Source organism: Zootoca vivipara, chromosome 9, assembly GCF_965207765.1.
Source record: "Zootoca vivipara chromosome 9, rZooViv2.hap1.1, whole genome shotgun sequence".
Taxonomy (NCBI): Eukaryota; Metazoa; Chordata; class Lepidosauria; order Squamata; family Lacertidae; genus Zootoca; species Zootoca vivipara.
In genome coordinates this window covers 31,898,404-31,911,254 of record NC_142592.1, presented here as the reverse complement: position 1 = coordinate 31,911,254, position 12,851 = coordinate 31,898,404, and the positions used below count along the sequence as shown (strand labels likewise).

At 43.7% G+C, this 12,851-nt stretch overlaps 1 protein-coding gene across 1 annotated transcript; it reads right to left on the bottom strand.

Moving 5' to 3' along the window:
- Window positions 1-862: 862 nt before the first annotated feature.
- Window positions 863-4,747, bottom strand: RPS16 (ribosomal protein S16). Its single transcript, XM_035128437.3, has 6 exons — window positions 4,718-4,747; window positions 4,555-4,607; window positions 3,194-3,295; window positions 2,123-2,219; window positions 1,243-1,290; window positions 863-1,060 (listed from the first exon to the last, which is right to left on the bottom strand). Exons 2-6 carry the CDS (start codon window positions 4,600-4,602, stop codon window positions 915-917), a joined length of 441 nt encoding a protein of 146 aa, XP_034984328.1. The 5' UTR covers window positions 4,603-4,607; window positions 4,718-4,747; the 3' UTR covers window positions 863-914.
- Window positions 4,748-12,851: the final 8,104 nt, after the last annotated feature.

Sequence of the window (12,851 nt, the reverse complement as noted above, 5' to 3'; positions counted from 1 at the left end):
CTAGGCATTTCTATTTGATGTATACATGAGCTGTTGGGATAATATTTAGAAAATTATCACTACTTTATTGTCAAGCACAACCCAGCATTGTTTACTCAAATAACATTTTTAAGTTACTGCTTTATTCCTCAGATATGTCCATTGTGATATATACGCTAGTGCTCCCACAAAAACTATAGGTGCACAACTGCATAGGAAAAAGCTAGTATGCAGGCTTATCATGTGGGGCAATAGCAGCCATCTGTAATCAGAGCTCTGGGACTTCTACTAGTCAAACACAATTTGTAGAGGCTAGTTCCCAATAACTGCGCTCCATCAGTTACCCATATACAGGGCAAGACTTTTAAAAGAGACCCCGTGGAACATGTGTACTCTGTATCCACGAGACCTCTTTTAAAGGACTCGCCCGGTATAATCAAATTGTGGAAATAAGTCAACTACTACAGTCTTATACACACTTTCCTGAGAGGAAATCTCATTTATTGACTTTCATCCATACAATTGCACCTCAAGAGAACTAGTAGCAGCAACAGTGATGATATAACTTCTGCATTTACCTTTTTGATGCTTCTAAAATGCTCTATCCAGCTCTTTGCTACTCAGACTCCTTACCAAATAATGGACAAGTGCCAGGAAAGAGTAGCCAGCCAGAAGCAATCACATCCACTGCTTCTTTTGTGATCCCTTTAAGTCCTTTGACCCATTAAGATTCCCTGATCTCACAACAGGAAGGACTATGCAGCTTAAAAGTGTGTTCTACACATTGCAGTTGTATCTTGTAACTTCAACCAACTGATAAATTTTCTTCTTGAACACCCAAATATGGAGAGAATTGTGTAAAGTTTTCAGACAAACACAAGAATTCAGTTTCCTCCATCTTTATTTAAAAGACTGAACAAATGCATAGTTTTCTTTTAACGGTAAGACTTCTGGTAACGTGCACGAGCACCAGGTCCACCAAACTTCTTGGATTCACAACGACGAGGATCAGCAACCAAAAGGGTCCTGTCGTACTGGATAAGGATATCCTTTATCTCCTTCTTGGAAGCTTCATCAACATCTTGGGAAAACAAAATAATACTTGCATTAATCCTCAAAACATTCACTTATGTGCGATGCTGGATCTGGCTCAGAACAGCACAATTAGGTACCAATAATACTCTACAAACTGTTGCCCTACACAACTGGTTGAAGTTATGCATTTGTAAGAGACAAGAATAAAAGTTAAATGGAGAAACTTACATTTCTGGTAATAAGCCACCAGTGCTTTGGAAATAGACTGTCGAATTGCTGTAGAAGAAAGCAACAATTAGCACTAGATAAAAGCTGGTTAGCAAGGTGAAATGCAAACCAGAGCACATAACTATGGGGTGACTGGGGTTATTTAGGTAGTACCTCTGAGCTAATATGACTATGCACACATATTGCATATACATGTACACATCTACAGCAATACTATCCTGCACAATCCTGCCCTCTTTTGATGTGGGATCTCATGTATAAATTTGAGAGAGGGGGGAAACCTGATACAAGAACTAGCTGGCAAATTTAATAGATGGGACCCTAAACTTATCAATATTCTTATAACATACAGTGGAACCTCGGTTTATGAACACCTCGGTTTATGAATTTTCGGTTTATGAACGCCGCGGACCCATCTGGAACGGATTAATTCACTTTCCATTACTTTTAATGGGAAAGTTCGCTTCAGTTTATGAACGCTTCAGTTTATGAACAGACTTCCGGAAACAATTACACCCATGTTTCAGTTTATGAACGCTTCAGTTTAAGTACTCCGCGGACCCGTCTGGAACGGATTAATCCACTTTCCATTACTTTCAATGGGAAGGTTCGCTTCAGTTTATGAACGGTTACTTCGCGGACCGTCTGGAACGGATTAATCCACTTTCCATTACTTTCAATGGGAAAGTTCGCTTCAGTTTATGAACGCTTCAGTTTATGAACAGACTTCCGGAACCAATTGTGTTCATAAACCGAGGTACCACTGTATATAATTGTACGAAGGTGGGTTAAAAATACTTATGAGAATTTTAGGAAGCGGCTAATATATGTAAACAAATGTCTGTTTTCAGCCCAAACAAGTATTGCTTATAAGTCATACCGTATATTTGTGCTACGTGACCTCCACCCTTCACACGGACTCTGATGTCGACTCCTGCAAAGCGTTCCTTGCCCAAAAGGAGAACTGGTTCAAGCAGCTGGAGAAAGAACATTTAAGTTATAAAATGCTCAAGCACTCATGATCTCAGCACACTTTAATTGGCAGTGCAGCTACAAGTTCTGATTCTGTAATACAGCAATTACAAAAAAATTAGCATGCCTGCTCTATGTCCATCCAATACATGTTTATCAGGCTGAACCTACTGTATGTAGGAAAGAATAGATCACTAACAGCACAATCCTATGCATGTCAACTCAAAAGTCCCACTGTGCTTGGTGTCACTTACTTCCAGGTAAATATGCACAGGTTTGCATCCCAGGGATATAATAAGAATGATTGTTCTTTTAATTACTTCAGTGTATGACTGCATCAGGGACAAGGGTGGTGCTGTGGTCTAAACCACAGAGCCTAGGGCTTGCCGATCAGAAGGTTCAAATCCCCGCAACGGGGTGAGCTCCCGTTGCTCAGTCCCAGCTCCTGCCCACCTAGCAGTTTGAAAACACGTCAAAGTGCAAGTAGGTAAATAGGTACTGCTCCGGTGGGAAAGTAAACAGTGTTTCCGTGCGCTGCTCTGGTTCGCCGGAAGCGGCTTAGTCATGCTGGCCACATGACTCGGAAGCTGTCTGCGGACAAACGCCGGCTCCCTCAGCCTATAGAGCGAGATGAGCGGCACAACCCCAGTCATCCTCGACTGGACTTAACTGTCAGGTGTCCTTTACCTTTACTGCTACCACACTATTTTTTTACTGCCTCGCCAAAGCCTAGCATTATGATAAAATGGCCAGTTCTGTATGAGCAGGCAAGGCTCTCTAATGCCAGATTTCTTAGCTAGAACATTACAGCTGTTCAGTGACATATATAAAGTCAAATCACAGACCTTGGAAATCGGTCAATTAAAAAATACTTTTATTTACTTTTTGGGGGGGGGGGGTTCCAGTTAGTACTAGTATGCTAGGTGGTACCTCCATACAACAATCATTTCATGATGCTAAAATGGAAGTAGCAACTTACTTTGTACTGCAGAGTTCTGGGCTCTATCATTTCCAGAGGCCTTCCATTCACCTTAATGAGGCCATTTCCTCTTTTGCAGTGAGCAACTGCAGTAGCAGTTTTCTAAAATAAGGTAGGGAAAAAACAAGAACAATTCTAACATATAGTATATAATTGAGCAGCATAAATTGTCTCTTTCCCATTTCCCAGAATATAATTCTGAAGCAACCCCTATATACAGATCACTACTACTAAAACCACTTTCAGTAGCTGTGGCTTCAGTGTAGCTTCTGCTATTCACATATATCTATAAAATCCTATCCTCATTTTTCATTATGCAATGTAAATAAATCCTTTTTAAAGAAAAAACGCTGCAGAGATCAACACCACTAAATTGCTGGGAACCACAACTGGTGAGAGAGCACTGTTGCGTTCATGCCCTGCTTCCAATGGGCATTTGCACAAGCTATTGCAGGAACAGGATATTGGGACTAGATGGGCCCTCATCCCAATTCAATCATCTTCTCTTTTTTTATGTTCCTACGGACAACTCCAGACTTCAGCATTGGTGGAGCAATGGAGTGGCAAAGACCCATTATTAGAAAGAGAGCATGTGACCTTAATATATACCAGGCATCCCCAAACTGCGGCCCTCCAGATGTTTTGGCCTACAACTCCCATGATCCCTAGCTAACAGGACCAGTGGTCAGGGATGATGGGAATTGTAGTCCAAAACATCTGGAGGGCCGAAGTTTGGGGATGCCTGATATATACCAAGGCTGGGGTAGGGCAGCTAACAATACTGTATAGAAAGGGGGAAACGAATACTATTGACATAACATTAAGAATAATGCACAAACAAATACGGAAAATTGAAACAAACCAAAGCAGAAACAGCCCATTCAAATAGACAATAAAACAAAACTAGATTTGATTTTTTTTAAATTACACTGTAAGTTTTTCAGAAGGCAAAGGGAGGGAAATGTGTTTGCCTGGCTTCTAAGTTTAAAAAAGAGGGAGTGGGGAGGCTTACAAAAGCCACGTGGAGAAGGCCCTCCCATCACCCCGCCAACTTATGAGAAAACAAGACAACTCGTCGGGAGCAGGGCGCTGAACCCAATCCGCCCTCCACTCAAGCAGCTGCAGTTACTTTATTTTTGGGCAACGGAAGAAAGGACAATGAATTATGCGAGGGAACCGAGGCACGCTAGGAAAGGAGACACGCGGCGCCTCCACCGCAGCAGACGAGACTCGCGGGGCAGAATGAACCGAGAAGGTCCGGTACCCGTTCCCTCCTTCCCCCTGGACAGCCCAAGAGTCGGCAAGGGAAGGAGCCAGGCCCAACCACCACCACCACCACCCCTCGGCCCCGCCAGTCTCACCTTCCTGCCGAAGACCTGCACGCTCTGGAGGGGTCCCTTAGCCGGCATGGCGCCTGAAGGAGGGGAGAAAAGCACAAAGAAACGGGCGAGTCAGAGACCAGCTCGCGAGACCCGCGTTAAATGCCGCGACCAAGAAAAGGCCGGAGCCCCACGGATTACCCACCTTGCCGTCAGCTAGAGCGGAAGAGAAAAGGAAGCGCACCGGGTTTCCCAGGCCTATCTCGCAGGGGCAGGCTTGGTCGCGCGGAGCGTGACGTCGTTTCCGGCGACGCCGCGCGCTGCCTGGCAAAGCTTCCGCTTTGGCCTCCCGTCGCCGTTGCCGCTGTCGCCTGAGGGAAATGGCGGCGCTCACGGCTCTCTTGTTCGCAGGGGTTCCTCCGCGAGGGTCATTCCCGTGTGGAGAGGGAGGGAGGGTGGGGGGAGGCAGTCAGGCGCATTCATGCTGTAAAGCGTTTAATAGGCACATTTCCCCCCACCTGATGTTGATGCTCGCGCTGCTGAAGCTCCGAACGCACCAACGCTTTAAAGCGCATTCGTCGCCCCAGCCTCCTCCTTCCAAAGACTTTGTTGAAGGTTGGTGGGCACTGGAACTCTTATAAAGAGTACAGTTCCCATTATTATTTTAGGGAAGGCTTCAGATATGCTTTATAAGTGTGTGCGCAGGCTTACTCACCCCCGTCATCCTGTATTAGAAAAGCGGTCGTCATGGATACTCGGACAGAAGACTTGAATATACAGTATGCGTTTTATTGCAGGGTAGCAATTAGCATTTTTTGGAATCTCCTGATTACGCTATATCCTCCCTCCACAACCCAGATAGTGTGAGAATAATGCCACCCATTCCATAACTACTGCTTATATTTCAAAATGAATTTCCTTTATTGCAGTGAGATCTATATCCAAGTAAATCTGTTTAGAGATTACAGCCGTCCTTATTCCTGTTTACTCAGAAATACGTAGGTTCTGCAGTTTTGGTGGGGCTTAAACTCAGATAAGTAAGTGTAGGGTTGCCATATTTCAAAAAGTAAAATTCCTGACACCTGCAAAGCTGTTGAGCTCTTTTTGGGAACAAACCCCAGTTGTTGAGCTTTTGGGGGGAAACCTACCCCCAAAATGGAGACCCAGGTTGCGCTGTGGGTTAAACCACAGAGTCTAGGACTTGCTGATCAGAAGGTTGGCGGTTCGAATCCCTGCAACAGGGTGAGCTCCCGTTGCTCGGTACCAGCTCCTGCCAACCTAGCAGTTCGAAAGCACATCAAAGTGCAAGTAGATAAATAGGGACCGCTCCGGCAGGAAGGTAAACGGCGTTTCCATGCGCTGCTCTGGTTCGCTAGAAGCAGCTTTGTCATGCTGGCCACATGACCCGGAAGCTGTCTGCGGACAAACGCCGGCTCCCTCAGCCTATAGAGCAAGATGAGCGCCGCAACCCCAGAGTCGGACACGACTGGACCTGATGGTCAGGGGGCCCTTTACCGTTACGTTTACCCCCAAAATAGTGGTTTTAAGCTTTGGGAGCTGTTTCCCCTGCTTTTTCTATTGTGTTGCCATACATCCAGGTTTTCCCTGACATTTTTCCGATTTACTCTTCCCACGAACACCTCTCCAAAGTTGGTATGACTAGACAAGGGAAGGGAAGTCCCTTTAACTATGACGGGCTGCAATCCTACGCACACTAGGAGCAAGCACCATTCAATTTACTTATGAGTAGACATGCAAAGAGGGACGCGGGTGGCACTGTGGGTTAAACAGTGGCTTTGTCATGCTGGCCACATGACCTGGAAGCTGTACGCTGGCTCCCTCGGCCAGTAAAGCGAGATGAGCGCCGCAACCCCAGAGTCCGTGACTGGACCTAATGGTCAGGGGTCCCTTTATCTTTACCTAGACATGGCAAAGAATTATGCTGTGAATTTAAAAGGTCCACTGAATATCTTTAAGGTGCATGGGTTGAACTAAGCCTATAGTATCAGGAAACTGAACCAAGTTGCACTTATCCCAGCAACCACTGACTGGACCAAAGTGCAGCTGATGGTTCTATACAATTTAGTTCTTGCATAATAATGTCATGCTGCAGCTTTGCAGTTGCACAGATGTAGGGGAATCTGATTCAGTTTGCCATCCTATATCTGCTTGTGAGTAAATACCATTGAACCCCATGAGATTTGCTTCTGAGCTCATACATACAGGCTTGCACTATCTACTTTTTCCATGGAAAACCCGAAAAACCCAAGGTACCACTGTATGTATTTTGTTTCTGGTGCATAGCCCCTGCCACAGACTTAATCTATTAGTTGTAGTCAGTCCTGTTTCCCATATCCAGTCCAACTTATACAGGGGGATTCACTTTCAAATAAGTTAAGTTTTGTGGTATGTATCACAATGGATACCTGAGGAATAAAGCCATTAAATACAAATGTTATTAGAGTAAACAAATAATGTTGGGTTGAAAGTAATGGTTTCTAGATAGGTCATGTATTTCTCTAAATTTTGTGGGACTTCCTTCAAATTAAACATTTTTCAGTTCATCCAAGGTTTGCCTTCTCTCTTGCTGTTGTTACTCCAGTAGTAATAAGAATAAAACTATAAAATGTTACTAGAAATTTTATTTATTAGAACTGGAAGCCTCCTGTTTTATAATTTTCTTTCTTCCCATATTATACATGTTGACTAACTGGTTTAGCAAATTGCCAGAATTGGTATGCCACCTAGCGGTTATTTTAAATATTTTCTTATCACTGATAAGCATAACACAGGATTGGAATAATACCACTTATTTGCCAGCGAGCTTTGAAGTAGAGGGAGATTTGAACATTCAAACCCTTATCTTGCCCTCAAGTTTCTGTTGTGGGGCTAATGAAAATACGTAGAAGATAATTCCTGTTTTCACATTTTTCTTTTCTTTGATATTGATGAATAAATAACAAACGTCTGAGATTTCAGTAGACTTACTATAGCAAAGGGAGGCGGGTGGCGCTGTGGGTTAAACCACAGAGCCTAGGGCTTGCAGATCAGAAGGTCGGTGGTTCAAATCCCCGCGACGGGGTGAGCTCCCGTTGCTCGGTCCCAGCTACTGCCAACCTAGCAGTTCGAAAGCACGTCAAAGTGCAAGTAGGCAAATAGGGACCCCTACAGTGGGAAGGTAAACAGCGTTTCTGTGTGTTGCTATGTGTTGCTCTGGTTCACCAGAAGCAGCTTTGTCATGCTGGCCACATGACCTGGAAGCTGTACACCGTTTCCCTCAGCCAATAACACAAGATGAGCGCCGCAACCCCAGAGTCGGTCATGACTGGGCCTAATGGTCAGGGGTCCCTTTACCTTACTGTAGCAAAGCTTATGTTCCTTAGAAGGTAAAGTACTTCCACATTTGTTTTGTAATTAAATTTACATTGGACAAATGGACGGCATTGGTCATGACATCCAAAGCTCACAGATGGAGTTCTCTCTCAACTGCATTCAGCATACAGTACATAATTTCCATATTGAATTCGTTCAGCATGAATGCTGTAACTGTTGCTGAGAACATGCGTCATCTTGTTCTTTCTTGTATATTTTATAAATGACATTCATGAACGACTTGGTATTTCAGTGAGCTGTGGAAAGTGTGAGTTCGCTCTTTCTTGCCAACATGGACATTATAACTTGAGTATGTTTGGCTTTCTCAGTATATGTTGAGTCAAATGCATTATTAGGCACATCATATTTGGAGATACTGTATGCATCTTCAGTGTCATGACTTGAATTAATGAGCCCCTCTAAGACAAAATTGGCACTGTTTTCCCATTTTCAGCACTAAACTGATGTCATCTTGTTACATAGAAGAAAAGAAGTATATTGTATCCTTCAAACAAAAACAAAACAGAATTGTGTAGAGTATATTACCAGTAGTTGTTGATTTTTCAGAAATGTTACTGCTAACTTGATTATTTTGTTCTTTTTGGTTCTTGTTTTCTCATTTTTGAATACATTTTTATTTAATTTTTAAACTATTTTACCTTGATTTTGTGCAGTCACCTCAGCTTATGCACCATGACTTGGATCTAAAACCTTTGTTCCACCAGAGCCTCCCACAAACAGAAGTAGGAGACAATTTTCACGAATTCCTTCTCCACACTGCAGTACTCCAAACCTTTTAAATACAGAAAACAGTGGGCAAGGTGGCAATTGCCCCCCCCCCATCAAATAAAAATGCTTAACTAGCTGACCAATTGCATCACAGATAACTTGGTTCTACCCCCCCCATAAAACCTGCCCTCCCCCCTTAAAATAAATCCTGACTACGCCCATGGCTGCAGGGGGAGGAGAAATTAACAAAACAAAGCAACTCCTCTGTGTGTTGGTCTGCTGGATCAAAGTCTGTTACATTTGAAGAAAGGTGCCTCCCATGATCAGAAGCACAGCTTTTGGTCCAACCATTACTCTCCCATTTTACAGTCTCCCAACATGTTAACTTATAATTTAGACTTTGTTCAGACACACTTTGCCTTGGATTTTCAGCCATAGTGCTCTATTCTTGTAAGGTTCGGGTTTGTTACTGAAGTTGGGGGCACCACACAGAAGTGTACACCTATCTGCTTTTATAGAAAGAATGGCACATGTAAAGCAGTGCTACACTGTGCATAGAAGGAACAAGGCTGATAGATGTAGAATGTAGTGAGGAACACGAGACTGATGGCAGCTGGGCATTCCATGCGAGACCAGCGGCAGGACACAAGTAGAATGGAGGAGCAGCAAGGCCTTTCTGATTGGAGTACAGTACTGCTTCCACTTGCTGGATGGGGCAAGGTGAGGTAGTTGCACGGTTCAGAGAGATTTGGGCTTGTAGCAGCATCCTAGGGCCGGATTTAGATTTGATGAGGCCCTAAGCTACTGAAGGTTATGGGGCCCTTTATATGTCCAGCTGTCCTTTGTCAACAACAAATTGCCACTGTTTTTTGTGTTGAATATATGCTATATGGTAATTTATGGACCTAATAGGTATCTAAAGCCATTTGCACATAACAAATAGGAGCCTACACAACACAAAACACTGTTGCTGTATGAAGGTCTTATTTTATTTGTTTTTTATCTTATATTTTGGAAATGTACATCCACTTTTTTTCTTTAATTTTTTTTGGGGCCCCCAAGAGAGTGCGGCCCTAAGCTATAGCTTGTTTATCTTATACATAAATCTGGCACTGCAGCAGCCCCATAGATACGTGTTCATTTGAGGGGCTGCTACACCCAACCTGCATCTCCCCCAGCCTCACTGCCAACCTGCCTCATGCTGGCGACTTGCTTTATTACCACCATAAAGGCACCACTGCCACTCTACACACACTCTCATGTGCCACTGCTGAGCAGGACTAACCAACAATGTAATTAGATACACATAGGGCTTGGGTCTGTAACTTGCCAGAATTAATAGTATAGTATATCCATATACAGTAGAGCAACTCTGGTGTGATATTTTCCTTCTCCAGTTCTACTATTGATTTGAAAATGCATAGGATTGGGCTCACATGGTGGCTAAAGAGCCCAAAAGAAACGCAAGGACTAAGTCCTGTAATGACCAGTTTGCTCCCTTTCTCCCTGCAAGGCAGCTACCACCTCTCTTGCAGAGTTGTGACAAAAGACCAGTCAGAAACATCTCCCCACAAGCCCTGATACAGGAAGGGGAGTGATGCCACAGGAAGTATGTGGCAGAACATCAAGTGAGGCAACTCAGGTCTTGCTATTCCCTGCCTGTTAACTAACACGGAGGGGCTTTGCATTGCTGTTGGGAATAGAAAGGTCAGCACTGCAAGCAGGGTCCAAAAATGTAGCATTCCCATAATCACCACCACAGTTGTGTGCCTCCTAAGGGCACCTCCAAACTTTCACTATTTTGCGGGAGGAATTCAAGCACATGCCACAATTTTAGGTTTGTGCAGTTAAAATGGATTAAACTGCACACACAAAAACCCACTTTAGAAGAGGATCTGACTTTTTCCAGTTTAGAAAGTGACAGGGAAATGCATTGAAAAGTGTAGAATGAAGGAACGATGAAGGGAAATATGTATGAACATCCCACAAGCCAATCGGGATGAATGCAGAACAAATGCTCATTGTTGTACAAACACTCTACAAAGCTATCAGAACATAAGTTCAATAAAGACTGGATACAATCTAATATCCATGTAAGCTTTAGGTAAGCATATCAGGATGAATGCTCCATAAACAGGTTGTCTAGAGCAGTGTTTCCCAAACTTGAGTCTCTAGCTGTTTTTGGACTACAGCTCCCATGATCCCTGGCTACTGGTCCTGCTAGCTAGGGATAACGGGAGTTGTAGTACAAAAACTGATGAAGACCCAAGTCTGGGAAATACTGGTCTAGAGGGCCCCCAATTCTTATTGGAGCTTGTCGGTCCAAAACCCAGCTGTCCAACAGCACTCATCTGTAAGTCTTTAGTTGAAATCTTTCTCCTTTTAATTTTGACTTTTTCTGCCTTTGATTACATGGCATATGGCAGAAGGGGAAGATCAAGCAGAGGCCCAACTGTTTTCCTTAGAAACGGAAGCACCTGATCACCCTAGGAAAGGATAAATGCTTTTCTCACACATTTAAATGCTCTCAGAGGAGAGCTTGAATTTGAAATAGCTAATAGCAGCCTTATTGTCAAAAAAATTCCACAGCCTTATTTTGTAAAAATATTGCACAGGTTCAAACTGTCATTGAAGTGAACTGGGTTTGTGTAAAAAGGTTTGAGACTAAACTGTATTATCTGTTCAGTTTTTTAATTGACCGATTACCAAGGTCTGTGATTTGACTTTCTTTATATATGTCACTGAACAGCTATAATGTTCTAGCTAAGAAATCTTGAATTAGAGAGCCTTGCCTGCTCATACAGAACTGGCCCTTTTATCATCATGCTAGGGCTTTGGCGAGGCAGTAAAAAAATAGTGTGGTAGCAGTAAAGGTAAAGGACACCTGACAGTTAAGTCCAGTCGCAGACGGCTCAGGGGTTGCAGCGCTCATCTTGCTTTACAGGCCGAGGGAGCTGGCGTTTGTCTGCAGACAGCTTTCTGGGTCATGTGGCCAGCATGACTAAGCCGCTTCTGGTGCAACGGAACACCGAAACCAGAGCAGTGCACAGAAACGCTGTTTACCTTCCTGCTGGAGCATTACCTATTTATCTACTTGCACTTTTTGGCATGCTTTCGAACTAGGTTGGCAGGAGCTGGGACTGAGCAACGAGAGCTCACCCCGTCGCGGGGATTCGAACCGCCAACCTTCTGATCGGCAATCCCAAGAGGTTCAGTGGTTTAGACCACAGCGCCACCTGTGTCCCTTGTAGCAATACAATATTTAAATGTCCAATTAAAAAAATAGAAGACTACTGGAATAACTTGAGGAATTCTTAAGTCCCAAAATATAATGGAGCTTTATTAATGTATAGCAGTGGTTTGTGTGGTGCTTCAATGACTCTTTTTAATGATTAAGACAGGTGGGGAAAGCGAGGTATGACCTCAGCTTGCACTACATCCTCCTTGTGTCTGCCTGGCTGAAATGGCCTATAATAATGCCTCTTCCTATAAGTGCTTTATTGGAGGGTGGAGAGATACTTTTATATGCAAAAGTGTGTCTGGAAACCTCTGCCCTTTGCATGGCTGGAATGTATCCCATTGTGCAAACATAAGAGTCCATCCCTCCATCCTCTGGCCCTGCCCATAACCGGCCGCTGGCCCCTGGAATTTTCCCTATGAGGAAATGCGGCCCTCAGGCTGATAATGATTCCCTAACCTTGTGTTAAAATAAATATACTGTAGGTACCACGCCCTAAAATCACATGAGAAATTCATATGAGGATGTTATACCTTTTTTCACATGGGGGTGTTATACCAGCACAAATTAGTTTTTCAGAAGATTTGCATGGGTCATGGCAACAGTAGTCCATCTTTGGGTGTGTCATCCTCTTGCCTGCTTTTTCAGAAACCAGTTTGGCAGTGCCAAGATGCCTCTTTGGTGACATGCTGCTCATTTCCAGCTGCCGTGACCCATGACAAGAAAAGGGCTAAATGAGTTGCTCCTTTTGATATGGGGTGTGTTTGACAACACACCTCTCTCCCTATTGCTCATACTTATCAGAGCTTTGTTGCTCAAAGCTGCTAGTTGCCTCTGTGCCTACTAGTTAAGCAGCTTTATCGTGACATGAACCAACACACAGTGAGCAAACCGTTTTATAAAAATTACCTTGAGATAACTTTGGAATGTTTGTATGATTGCATGCATGGCAGAAAATGGGTTGTAAGGAAAGAAAACCGTAACCATAATTCAGCATACC

Bases quoted from the DNA above. Each gene is read 5' to 3' on its own strand.
- RPS16 (XM_035128437.3), bottom strand. From the start codon at position 4,602: ATGCCGGCTAAGGGACCCCTCCAGAGCGTGCAGGTCTTCGGCAGGAAG. The intron at 2,220-3,193 runs GTAAGTTGCTAC...TTCTTTCTCCAG, and splicing joins CCAGAACTCTGCAGTACAAA to CTGCTTGAACCAGTTCTCCT. The intron at 1,291-2,122 runs GTATGACTTATA...TTTCTTCTACAG, and splicing joins TCACGTAGCACAAATATACG to CAATTCGACAGTCTATTTCC.